This window comes from Mastigoproctus giganteus, chromosome 9, assembly GCF_048544385.1.
Source record: "Mastigoproctus giganteus isolate SK-2022 chromosome 9, ASM4854438v1, whole genome shotgun sequence".
Lineage (NCBI taxonomy): Eukaryota > Metazoa > Arthropoda > Arachnida > Uropygi > Thelyphonidae > Mastigoproctus > Mastigoproctus giganteus.
In genome coordinates this window covers 33,049,789-33,062,606 of record NC_143583.1, presented here as the reverse complement: position 1 = coordinate 33,062,606, position 12,818 = coordinate 33,049,789, and the positions used below count along the sequence as shown (strand labels likewise).

At 36.1% G+C, this 12,818-nt stretch overlaps 1 protein-coding gene across 1 annotated transcript in view; it reads right to left on the bottom strand.

Moving 5' to 3' along the window:
• LOC150080136 (cell adhesion molecule Dscam1-like) overlaps positions 1–12,818 on the bottom strand; it is a 1,047,872-nt gene that overhangs the window by 212,168 nt on the left and 822,886 nt on the right. The window contains 1 exon segment of the mRNA XM_090381929.1: positions 1,183–1,278. Coding sequence (XP_090238055.1) covers positions 1,183–1,278 — 96 coding nt within the window.

Sequence of the window (12,818 nt, the reverse complement as noted above, 5' to 3'; positions counted from 1 at the left end):
GCATAATTAACAATGAGTCATCAAAGATCATCACAGAAATGCACTACACTACTTGTTTCTGAACAACACCAAAGAGAATTCAAACCATTCTGGTATGAAATCTCTTGATAATTCCTACATATTGCAAGGAAAAAAAAAATAAATAAATAAAATAACCAGAGAAAACTGAAGGATTGCTAGAGGAAATCATGCATAACTCTTTATGCTTTTATTATATTAGAAAATTAATAGATGTCAGAGTTGCAATGGTTCATAGAGGTAATTCCTCCTTTTCTTAACTAAACTGTATTAGAACATATAATCAAAATTCTGCAAAAATCTCCTACATAAAATAGTTGATTCAGTGGACACAATATTATTGATAAAAAAAAAAAAAAAAAAGTCTCAGTAGCCCAATGGATTAGCACTAATGCCATAACATACACCAGTCTGAGTTCAAGACTACTATAAAAGAAAATATTTATAATCTTGCAAATAAATATGCACATACTATGTACAAGTGAAAAAATACTATGTAAAAGTGAATGTTCAAAGAGTCACAGCTTAATGAATATATATATATATAAATAACCATAATGTAAATAATATTTGATTTATCCATACTGCCAAATTACTGATGTTTAAACCACAATTTTTTTTAAAAACTGTCATCACATATGATTTATTTTTAACCTATCTTCCTACTATTAAAATTTAAGCTTGGATAAATATGTATTTTCTTTAAATCTTTCTATCATGTAGGCACTTTAATACATTTACTGGGTAAATAATAATACAGATGGCTAAAATTATCAGCAATTCTTGGAAGCATAATTATTATCTTTAGAATATGAATGCTAACTTATTTTTATGAGTCAGGGCAGGAATTATATTAAGGAAGAATGTTTCTCATATAAATTGGTTTTTAACCCAAAATTTTAATATTATTAAGCAGTATGACTATAATCTATATATTTATAATATATAGATTACAGAATATATAGCTCTGCTAATATGCATATATTTATAGCCGCTAATTATGAGGTCGCTATTTAGTATTATTTTGCATTACAAAATAGTAAATAAAAGAACTATTCATATATTTTTAAGTATGATATAAAAAAAAATCTTCATTTTTATGAATCAAACTATAGTGTTAAAGGAATTCTGTTGGCTAACGAACTGTAAGCTCTCAATACATACCTCTCACAATCCCTCTGTCCACAGAATGAGGAAGATCCAAGAACACAGAACTGGCTGCACTAGAGATTATTTTTACTTGAGGTACATGTGACGGCACTATTATAGACAAAAATTAACAAGTCATATGCTACTCTAAAACGAAATGTTTTACACGTAGATGAACCTAATGATGAATTATTTCAGTTCAAATCACACAAAAATAACTTATACATTTTGTTTCTTCATTAATTATTTAAAGTACTCTGAAATATACTGTATAAAAGGCACTCATTATTCCTTTTATAGAGGAGTAAAATGGTAAAAAGAAAACATAAGACTACATTGAGAATCATGTAAGGATATTTATTCTGAACTAAGGCTATTTACAGGAATTGATTTGGAGAGAGGAGGAGGAGGAGGATTATAATTACCACCTGCCATTACAAAAACTACCTTGCTTCCACTTTCTGAGGCTAGAGGAATCTAGGGAAGGGCCTATCAGTTGGAATTGACTGCTGAAGTGCTGATGAAACATTAGCCCTGAAACATCAGGTGTTAATAATAATCCCCCCTACCCCCCAAATTCAGAAAAAAAAAATTATTCTGAATTAAGGCTAATGCTTCAGTTCAGATAAATAACCTCATGATTCTGTACAGTCTTGCTTACTCTCATGCTATACTAAAGTACTTTGGTTTTATGTCCAAGACATAAGGGTTCTTGTGACTCAGGGAAAATAAAATGACACAACACTATATGATATTACAAGACAAGTCATTTGCTTAGATTTTCAGGAAAGTTAATTCAACTGTCTGTACATATAATTTGTTTTTTGGCTACTTTTAAATGAACATATTTAAAGCTGAGCAACACATAAGCATTGGTAATTGCAAATTTACTGTCATGTCATGCTTACAGGCAAACCAAGACATTAGTATAGGACTGCAAAGCTATTTCAATGTAGTAATTGAAATCAAATAAAAAAATTCATACTCTTTACCTGCATTTTATTTCAGTCATGGAAAGGCTTCCTGCTCTCTCTCACTGAATACTAAATGTGAAATCTTGGGATTATGTTCAACTTGAAGACAAATACCCTTATCCATGGTTCTGTCAAAGGCAATAGTATCGTTTTAAATTGTACATCACCTGAATAGGTAAATCCACTATAAAAAACTGAGACACTGCCACGCTGGCTGTTTCAAAGTTTACTGGCTTCTCATCAGCTGGTGAGTAGTTTATATTAGCAAATATATGCCATGAATAATGAATTTTGGCTAAATAAATAGTTAAGAAGTTTATTGAAGTTTTAGTAGTAGTAGTAGTAGCAAATGATGCAAGAAAGCAAGCTTATACAGCATCAGCAAAAAAAAAAAAAAAAAAAAAAAAACTTTCTCATATCAAATTCCCATTCCTTCTATTCATTTGTCTGGTTCTTACTTAGAGTTATTCATACTATCTACTTCCATAGAACTAAGATGGAAGTTTGTTCCAATAATCAAATATCCACTGACTAAAAACAAGATTCTGCATCTATCCTGCACCATCCTCAACTTAAATTTGTTCCTTCATTATGTTATCTGAGCAAGAGGAAGAAGGCCATCAGCATTTAACTTACCAAATCCATTCAAAGACTTAAATACTTCAATCTCCTTGCTTGTGCTTGGTTTCCAGATGCTGCAATTTATAGAACTTTAGTCTCTCTCTCTCTCTCTCTCTTGGTAGGAGTTCCCTAGAAGTGACCCTTTTGGTCCCCTCACTAATCCTATTACACTTCTCTACATCTATTCCAAAAAAAAAAAAAAAACAACCTTCCAAAAATTAAGTTACCAGACTTGTAAATGATACTCAAGATGTGGACTAACCATTGCCTAATATGACAGGATAATCACCTCCTTATCACTGTTGGCAAAATTTCTGTATATCATTGGCAAAACCTAATGAGATAACCTAGCAGCATATGTGCACTGCTCAAAAAGCTTCATGTCTAACTACACATCATACAATACAATTAACCCCGGGTCTTTTTCATTTGCCACTACCCTCAGTGTTGTATCACAGTTTGGATGTTATTCTTGGATTACTGCTACCAATATGCAGTTTATTGCATTTATCAATTTTAAATTTCACTTGCCATTTCTCAGCTAATCTGCCTAATCTTTTTATATTTTGTTGCAGTAGCATACTCTGATTGCTGTCATTAACCACCCTGCTAACCTTTGTATCATCTGCAAACTTAGACATTCAGCCTCATATGCCTTCTTCAATATCATTAATGAATATCAAAAACAACCATGGGCTCTTGGCACATCTCTCTGTCTTCCCTACTCAACCATCCCTTTTTTCATAGCAATAACTTGTTCCTAATGCCACATTTCTCCAATTTGTAACAGTCTTTTATGTGGAACAGTATCAAATGCTTTTCTGAAATCTTGGTATATAATGACAAAATTATTTTCTTCATCCAGTTCCTTTGCATCATAACATCAAGTCAAATTGGTCAGACAAGACTGCTCCTTAAGAAACCCATGCTGTGACTTCCATTTAACTGCATTCCTGTCTAGATTAGTTCTTTAACCAATAACTCTATTATTTTGCTCAGTCTGATGAAAATAGTCAAGCTTAGGAGTCAAGCTTAGAGGTCTGCAATACCTTTGATAACCCTTTGTGAATTGGGATCCATTTGCATATCTTCTGTTCACAGGGATGCCCCTGAATCCAAAGATGCTTCATAATTACGGCTAAAAGTTTGTTGCCTCTCTTAATATAACTGGACAGAAGCCATCCACCTCGGAAGACTTATTTACATTTAGCCTCAACAATTTCTCTTTTGCTTTCCTCTTGGTTATCACAAAATCATTTAGCCCCCTGTAATTTGATAAGCAGTGTTCTATTGCAGTCAACTTTCTCTTCCCGAGCATCTTCTGATAAGCACGATGACCCTTCCTATGACTAAAGCCAGCCCCTTTCAAAATAGGCCATGTGGTAGGCTGATGGCATACCACCACATTATCTGATGCCACAGAGCCCACAACAAAAATAACTCCAAAAACTGCTGTTAACCAGATCCCGGATGCCACTGTGTGCCCTGCAAAATTAAATTTAACAAAGAAGAGGGTAAATGTGGCCACATGGAATGTAAAAAGTTTAAAAGAAGGCAAGATGGATATGGTCATCAATGAAATGGATAGGTATAAAATTGACATTTTAAAAGCAACAGAAGTTATGTGAATAGGACAGGGTCATTTCAAAACTGGAAATGGGATTTTGGTTGTTTTTTCTGGAAGTGACCAAGTAAAAGAACATGGTAATTCAGGGAGGGGAATGCTAGAGGTGTATACAAATCTGGCAGTAAGCTAGATAATCTTGTAATAACTGAGAGTAAAGTGGAAGAGAAATTGTTGAAGATAAACACAAGAAAGGTACCTGGGGTGGCTTTCTTGTGTTGGGATCTATCCAGTTATATTAAAGGAGGAGGCAAAGGGAGTAAGCAAACCCTTAGCCATAATTATGAGAGCTCCCCTGGACTCAGGGGAGGTACCCATGGACTGGAGATGTGCATATGTGACCCCAATCCACAAAGGAGGATCAAAGGTAAACACAGGTAATTACAGAACTGTTAGTTTAACTTCTGTTCCAGGGAAATTAATGGACGCAGTGGTCAAAGAAGCATTGTAGGATCATCTAGACAAGACTTCAGTAATAGCTCAGACACAGCATGGGTTTGTTAAGGGAAAGTCTTGTCTGACTAATTTGACTGGATACTATGATGTAGTCACAAAGGAAATGGATGCAAAGAATAACTTTGATATTGGCATTAGCATTAGCATTAGTAGAGGCATTTGATGCAAGAAAGCAAGCTTATGCAGCATCAGCAAATTCAAAATACCTGTCCAGCTGAGCCTTAAACTTATTTAGGCTATCAACTTCCACGACAAGGGATGGAAATCTGTTCCACCAACCAACCACCCGCTGGCTAAAGGCAAATTTCGGCACGTCTATCCTACATCTGTCTTTCCTCAACTTGAATTTATGCCCTCTCAGGTGATTATTCTGAGCAAGAGGAAGAATCCCATCAGCATTGAGCATGCTCAAACCATTCAAGGCTTTATACACCTCTATCAGATCACCTCGCTTGTGCCTAGTCTCCAGACACTGTAATTTGCAAAACTTAAGCCTTTCTTCATAAGAGCACCCCTTTGTTCCATTCACTAATCTTGTTGCCCTTCTCTGTACTCATTCCAGCAGCTCTACATCCTTCTTGAAATGAGGCCTCCAGACCTGTATACAGTACTCTAGGTGTGGCCTGACCATCGCCTTATACAAGGGAATAATCACCGCCTTATCCCTGCTAGAAAAATTCCTATATATCATTGACAATACACCATGAGCTACTCTTGCAGCCCATCTGCACTGCTCATATCTGTCTGCACAACCACCCCCAGGTCCCTTTCATTCTCTACCACTGTCAGTGTAGTACCACAGAGACGATACGTTGCTCTGGGGTTGCTGTTTCCCATGTGTAGTACTTTACATTTGTCAATGTTAAACTTCATTTGCCACCTCTCAGCCCATCTGCTCAACCTTTCCAGATCCTGCTGCAGCAGCATAGTGTCAGTAGTGTTCTTGACAACCCTGCCTACCTTTGTATCATCTGCAAACTTCGACATTAAGCTTGATATACCATCATCAATATCATTTATAAATACAGAAAACAATAATGGACCCAACACTGAGCCCTGAGGGACTCCACTAATAATATTAGTCCACGACGAGCAGTGTCCATTGATTACCACTCTCTGTCTTCTCCCCCTCAGCCACCCCTTTATCCACAGCAGCAATTTGCCTCCAATGCCACACTGCTCCAATTTGTGCAGCAGTCTTCCATGTGCAACAGTATCAAAAGCCTTTCTAAGATCCAAGTATATAACATCAAAGTTATTCCCCGCATCCAGTTCCTTTGTGACTGCATCATAGTATCCAATCAAATTGGTCAGGCAAGACTTCCCCTTAACAAAACCATGCTGTGTCCGAGCTATAGCTGAAGTCTTGTCTAAATGATCCTGCAGTGCTTCTTTAACTAGTGCCTCCATTAATTTTCCTGGAACAGAAGTTAAACTCACAGGTCTATAATTACTTGTGTCAGCCTTTGATCCTTCTTTGTGAATTGGGGTGACATTTGCACATCTCCAGTCTGTGGGTACTTCCCCTGAGTCCAAGGAAGCTCTCATAATTATCGCTAAGGGTTTGCTTACTTCCTTTGCTGCCTCCTTTAATGTAACTGGATAGATCCCATCCACCCCAGGTGCCTTTCTTATGTTTATCTTCAACAATTTCTCCTCCACTTTACTCTCAGTTATTACAAGATTCTCTAGATTGCTGCTAGAGTTGAATACACCTCTGGCATTCCCCTCACTGAATAACTCCTCATGTGTGAATGTCGATGCCAAATATTCATTTAGTTTGTTAGCTACCTGAGCAGTATCATCAATCTGATTCATCCCCTTCCTTCTAGAGTTTACATAAGTATAGAAATCTTATTCATGAAAAAGATCATGAATAAGGTTTCTCCTAGACGATTTAATGTAGAAAATATTCCAAATGATTATATGCTTGAAACAGGCAATCGTTTTCAAGCACTATTAGAACTTGTTTGTTAGTTTGTTATTTGGTTTTTAGGAGCATTAGCAACTAAGGCCATATTGCTCCGGGAATATGCGATGATCATTCCCTGATCTTTCCGCATCCCCGTATTTGGTGGTGATGGGATCGAACCTCGGTCTAATCAAGAAGCGTGCGTTATGCACTGCTGCTTCTTCCCACCTGGCTACGGAGGCGCCTCACTATTAGATCTAAATGACGATATGCTGCCTGAGGAAATGTGGGAAAATACAAAAAGCATTATTAAGGATTCAGCAAATAGACACATTAGAGAACAGTCAAAGATCAGGAAGCCTTGGATTACAGAAGACACTTTTAAACTTATTGAAAAGAGAAGAACTGCAAAAGCCCAGGGTGTACAAGGAAATGAAAAGTATCAGGAACTAACCAAAGTCATCAAGTGCTGTTTAAGCCAGGACAAACAGGATTTTATCAATCATAAGTGTAAAGAAATCAAATACCACAACAAACAAAACAACACTAAAAAGATGTATGATGCAATTAAGTCCTTAAGACAAAAGGTCAGACCACAACTTAATGTAATTAAGGACTTTAAAAGGGAAATTTTAACAGAGGAGAACACAATCAAAGAAAGGTGGAAAGAATACTGTGCGCAGCTCTTCCGAGCACCTGCTGGCACTAATGATCTGCCACCCCCTTTTAAAGAGTGTGATCATGAACCAGTGCCACTGAAGGAAGAAGTTGATAAAGCCATCAGAGAACTAACGTGTGGCAAGTCACCTGGAATTGATGAACTCCCAGAATTGATTAAAGCTACAGGTGTGAAGGCCGCCGAGTTTTTTCATAAAATGATTGTAAAAATTTGGGAAACGAGATGGTGGTCATCAGATTGAAAGAAATCAATTTTCATCCCCTTACCAAAATAAGATATGAAAATTTGCTCAAATTACAGGACTATTAGCCTAATTTCTCATGCTAGCAAGATTCTTCTTAAAATCATATTAAACAGAATCTGAAGAAAACTTGAAGAAGAAATGCCAGAAGAGCAAGCAGGTTTCAGAAGGGGTAGAGGAGCCAGAGATCAGATCTTTAGTCTGATTATTGAAAAATGCAAAGAATTCAATGTTCCAGTCATTTTGTGTTTTATAAATTATAATTTATAAAACAAAAGCATAATTTATAAAACACAAAACATTGATTGTGTTCAACATGAGAAACTATGGGACACGATGACTATTATGGGTTTCCCAATCCACATAATTCAGCTGATTCAGCTACTGTACCAGGAACAGGAAGAGGAAGGAACTGTGAGAACGAACATGGGAAATATGGACTTTTTCACAATAGGTAACGGTGTCGGGCAGGGCTGTATTTTGTCACCTCACCTCACCTTTTTAATCTTTATGCCAAATATATCATGCATGTAGCTTTGGAAGATTTAAAGACTGGCATCAAAATTGGAGGACTGAAGATAAACAACCTTCATTATACAGATGATACTGTGCTAATTTGTAATTCTAAGGATCATCTTAAGGAAACTCTGAAGAGAGTATGTGAAGCAAGTAAGAAAAAACTTTCCCTTACTTCCATATTGTCAGTAGGTCATGCATTTGACTGTATAATGTTTGTCTCTCACTGATTGCTAGTGATCATGAGTGACAACTGTTGTCAAACACACACTCATGATAGATACTGCAAATCAAACTTTACATGACCAACCTTTTTTTTTTCATTAACTCATCTAAAATGAAATTTTCAAGTAACACAACCTGATTTAATAACATGAGATTTTCTAAATGCTAATTAATAACTAAGCATTTAGAAAATCTGAATGCTTAATTAATTTGTGCTAAAACTAAGCACTAATTAACTGATTGTTAAGTAGTATCTGCTCATAAATTTTATTTAATAAAATTAGGTAACCCTACCATGATTAATAATGACTTTGTTTATTGCAAATGCATCATTACTACATAGCTGAATTATATGAAAAACTGAAGTTTATACATCAGTCGTCATTATTATAACATATATATTACAAAATATTTCATGAGTTACTTTCTATTATTAGTGTGTGATTAATAATTTAATAAATTGTAACTCCCATATGACATTAGCTTTATACTGTAACAATGTGCATGTAATGTTCAGTTCAATGGCGAGATGTCAGTTATGATTAATAAGCAGCAGTGAGAGACAGACATCACATATTGTGACCATCAAGCTATTGACCAATCACATGGAAGCCATGGGATAGTTTTTAATAAAAAAAAAAACTTTCTTCTGCAAATAGAATATTTCAGACAGAAAATTTCTTAAATATTTAAACAAAAATAATTAATAAAAGAGATGTTTAAAATTATAACAAAAATTATACAGGTAACCCTAGTATAACACAGTAGTTAGGTTCCATAAAATGTCGTGTTGTGTAAAACCATGTTATATGGAACTAAGGAAAAAGTACAAAAAGGGGGGCTATGTTCTAAAAGCTAACAAAAATATGCTATTTTGTTAACAAAAATACACCATTCTAGATTTCGTGTATCTTCTGCTATCTTTAAACAATAAGTAATCTGGGTTTGATTGCTTTTGTTTGATTGCTTTTGTTTGATAAACCTTTGTGAATTTCATTGTATGGAACTAAACACTTTTGAAGCTCCCTTCTGAATTTTGGACTCCCTTCATTCAAGAATCTGCATTCAAAAATAAGATTCTAATTGCTCGGCTAACTTTATGCCTTCCTGTATGCTTTTAGCGTAAAATTTGGAAGTTTAGAATTTTCATCTGTGCTATCATCCTCTGAATTGATTTGGTTTTACTTCCAATGCCATTTCCACCACATCCACTTTGCCAGCCTGTTTTTCTACCAGTAATCCTTGAACATCTTCAGTAATCAAATCTTTTTTTATTTTTTTAGGTCAATGTGACCTAAAAAAGCATAGGCAACTAAGGCCATGTTACTCTGTGCATATTGTCTATAAATTGCGTGTGTCCTGAGGTCAGTTTTCTGTTTTGCCGGACAAAAAACCATTCTACCCTCACCTGAGACTGACTGACTCAGCCACATTGTGAAAAAGACCCATAAAAATTCCTCCTGTCATCAATAGAATTTGAACTTAGGTCTTTTCCACATGGTGTGGGAAGGAGGGTGGTTCTATGAACTGTGCTACCCATGAGGGCTTCAGTAGTCATATCATCAAAACCTTCCCTTCCTACCAATGTGGCAAGTTCTACTATTGCACCAATTCAATTTTCTGCCATTTTGACCATATTTCCTGAATGAACTGACTCTGGCCATACATTTTTCCACATGCAGTTTGCTGGACAAAACGTTGACGGTTTTACTCTTTTCAGCGATAAAGCTATGTTTCTGAATTATTTCAAATTACTTCAATAGATTCGGAATCAATTTTTTCCAAAATCCATTGTAATGATTTTATGATGTAATGAGTTTTAAAGATCCAAAAAAGAAGGATATAATGCCTTGATCTAATGGCTGAATGAAAGAAGTTGTATTAACCCAGTACAACTGTGGCAGTAGGAGCATTAGCATTAGTAGAGGCATTTGATGCAAAAAAGAAAGCTTATGCGGCATCAGCCAAAAAAAAAAAAAATAATAAATAAATAAAAATAAATAAATAAAATAAATAAATAAAAATAACCACTTCCACTTCATCCCTCTGTTCGTTCGAAATACCTGTCCAGCTGAGCCTTACACTTATTTAGGCTATCAACTTCCACAACAAGGGATGGAAGTCTGTTCCACCAACCAACCACCCGCTGGCTAAAGGCAAATTTCCTCACATCTATCCTACATCTATCTTTCCTCAATTTGAATTTATGCCCTCTCAGGTGATTATTCTGAGCAAGAGGAAGAATCCCATCAGCATTGAGCATGCTCAAACCATTCAAGGCTTTATACACTCAATCAGATCACCTCGCCGGTGCCTAGTCTCCAGACACTATAATTTGCAAAACTTAAGCCTTTCTTCGTAAGAGCACCCCTTTGTTCCATTCACTAATCTTGTTGCCCTTCTCTGTACTCGTTCCAGCATCTCTACATCCTTCTTGAAATGAGGCCTCCAGAAACATAACTTAAACATTTGGATGACTTAAATCTTTTGGATGGCCTGGTGTGCTATCCAATAGTAATAAAAATTTGAAATCTAGATTTTTCCGCAAGTTCAACAAGTACAAATTCAATAGCATAGAATGTAACATGGAGATTTCCCAACAAAATAAATACAGGGTTTTCTGAATAATTTTTTTTGACTAGTGAGTCAACAGCAGGGATCCAAAAAAAAAGTGGAAATGTTAAAAAATTATATCCACATAATAGCAGGGTTTTCCCTACACAAAAGCTCAAAAATACCCCATTATGCAAGGTTTACCGAAATTATCTAACTGTGTTAGAGCGAAACCATGTTATACAAGTAGCATGTTGTGCAAGGATTACCACAATTCATCAATCATGTTAGATCAAAACCGTGCTGTAGAAGTACTGTGTTATATGGGGGTTGCCCATACACTTCTTTCTTCTTTTTTTTATTTTTTATTTTATTTTAAGTGGCTAACCACAAAGTTGAAAAATTAAGTCACAAGTTGAAAAATTAAGACTATGTATATAAAGTGCTTAGCATCATAATACACAGCCATTTCTGAATAAACAGAAAATTTTTAAGGTGGCATCGTTTTAGGTTATATCTCATATTGTGAATGCCTTCACAACGAGTTGCCATGATATTGCACTACTTCGAATAAGTAACGCTTCACCTAAGGAGAAGACTAGTGTTACTTATTCTCAGATAGGTACCACCCAGACAGCACTGTTTCAGGGCTATTTGGCCCTTCGTCAGTGAGTGGGTAGGTACTCAAGTGATGCAATGATGGCAAAAACAGTTATGAAGTATAACTCCACAATATGAGAGATGCCTGATGGTGTATGATATATTTAGACTAAGGTGCATTTAGGGCTAGAGCCTCAAGCTGCGAGCGAACAAATTTAGACTATGTATATAAAGTGCTTAGCATCATAATACACAGCCATTTCTGAATAAACAGAAAATTTTTAAGGTGGCATCGTTTTAGGTTATATCTCATATTGTGAATGCCTTCACAACGAGTTGCCATGATATTGCACTACTTCGAATAAGTAACGCTTCACCTAAGGAGAAGACTAGTGTTACTTATTCTCAGATAGGTACCACCACCCAGACAGCACTGTTTCAGGGCTAATTGGCCCTTCGTCAGTGAGGCTATTTGGCCCTTCGTCACTCACTGACGAAGGGCCAAATAGCCCTGAAACAGTGCTGTCTGGGTGGTGGTACCTATCTGAGAATAAGTAACACTAGTCTTCTCCTTAGGTGAAGCGTTACTTATTCGAAGTAGTGCAATATCATGGCAACTCGTTGTGAAGGCATTCACAATATGAGATATAACCTAAAACGATGCCACCTTAAAAATTTTCTGTTTATTCAGAAATGGCTGTGTATTATGATGCTAAGCACTTTATATACATAGTCTAAATTTGTTCGCTCGCAGCTTGAGGCTCTAGCCCTAAATGCACCTTAGTCTAAATACATCATACACCATCAGGCATCTCTCATATTGTGGAGTTATACTTCATAACTGTTTTTGCCATCATTGCATCACTTGAGTACCTACCCACTCACTGACGAAGGGCCAAATAGCCCTGAAACAGTGCTGCTAGGGGGAGCTTGATGATGTCCGGAGTTTCCGAGAATAGGTAACAACAGCCTTCTCCACTGGGGAAGCGTTGCCTATTCGAGGAGTTTATGAGTTTTTGAGTGGTGTGAGTTGAAGGAGTTACTGTCCCTTTCATTCTTCTACACTGTTTCTTTTCCTCTTCCACTCCTACTATAACTTTCCCTCTACCTTTTTTGCTTTTCTAAGTCTAATAGGGACAAGTGGATATTCGAGTAGATATTCACATACATACATCAAATAGCCCTGAAACAGTGCTGTCTGGGTGGTGGTACCTATCTGAGAATAAGTAACACTAGTCTTCTCCTTAGGT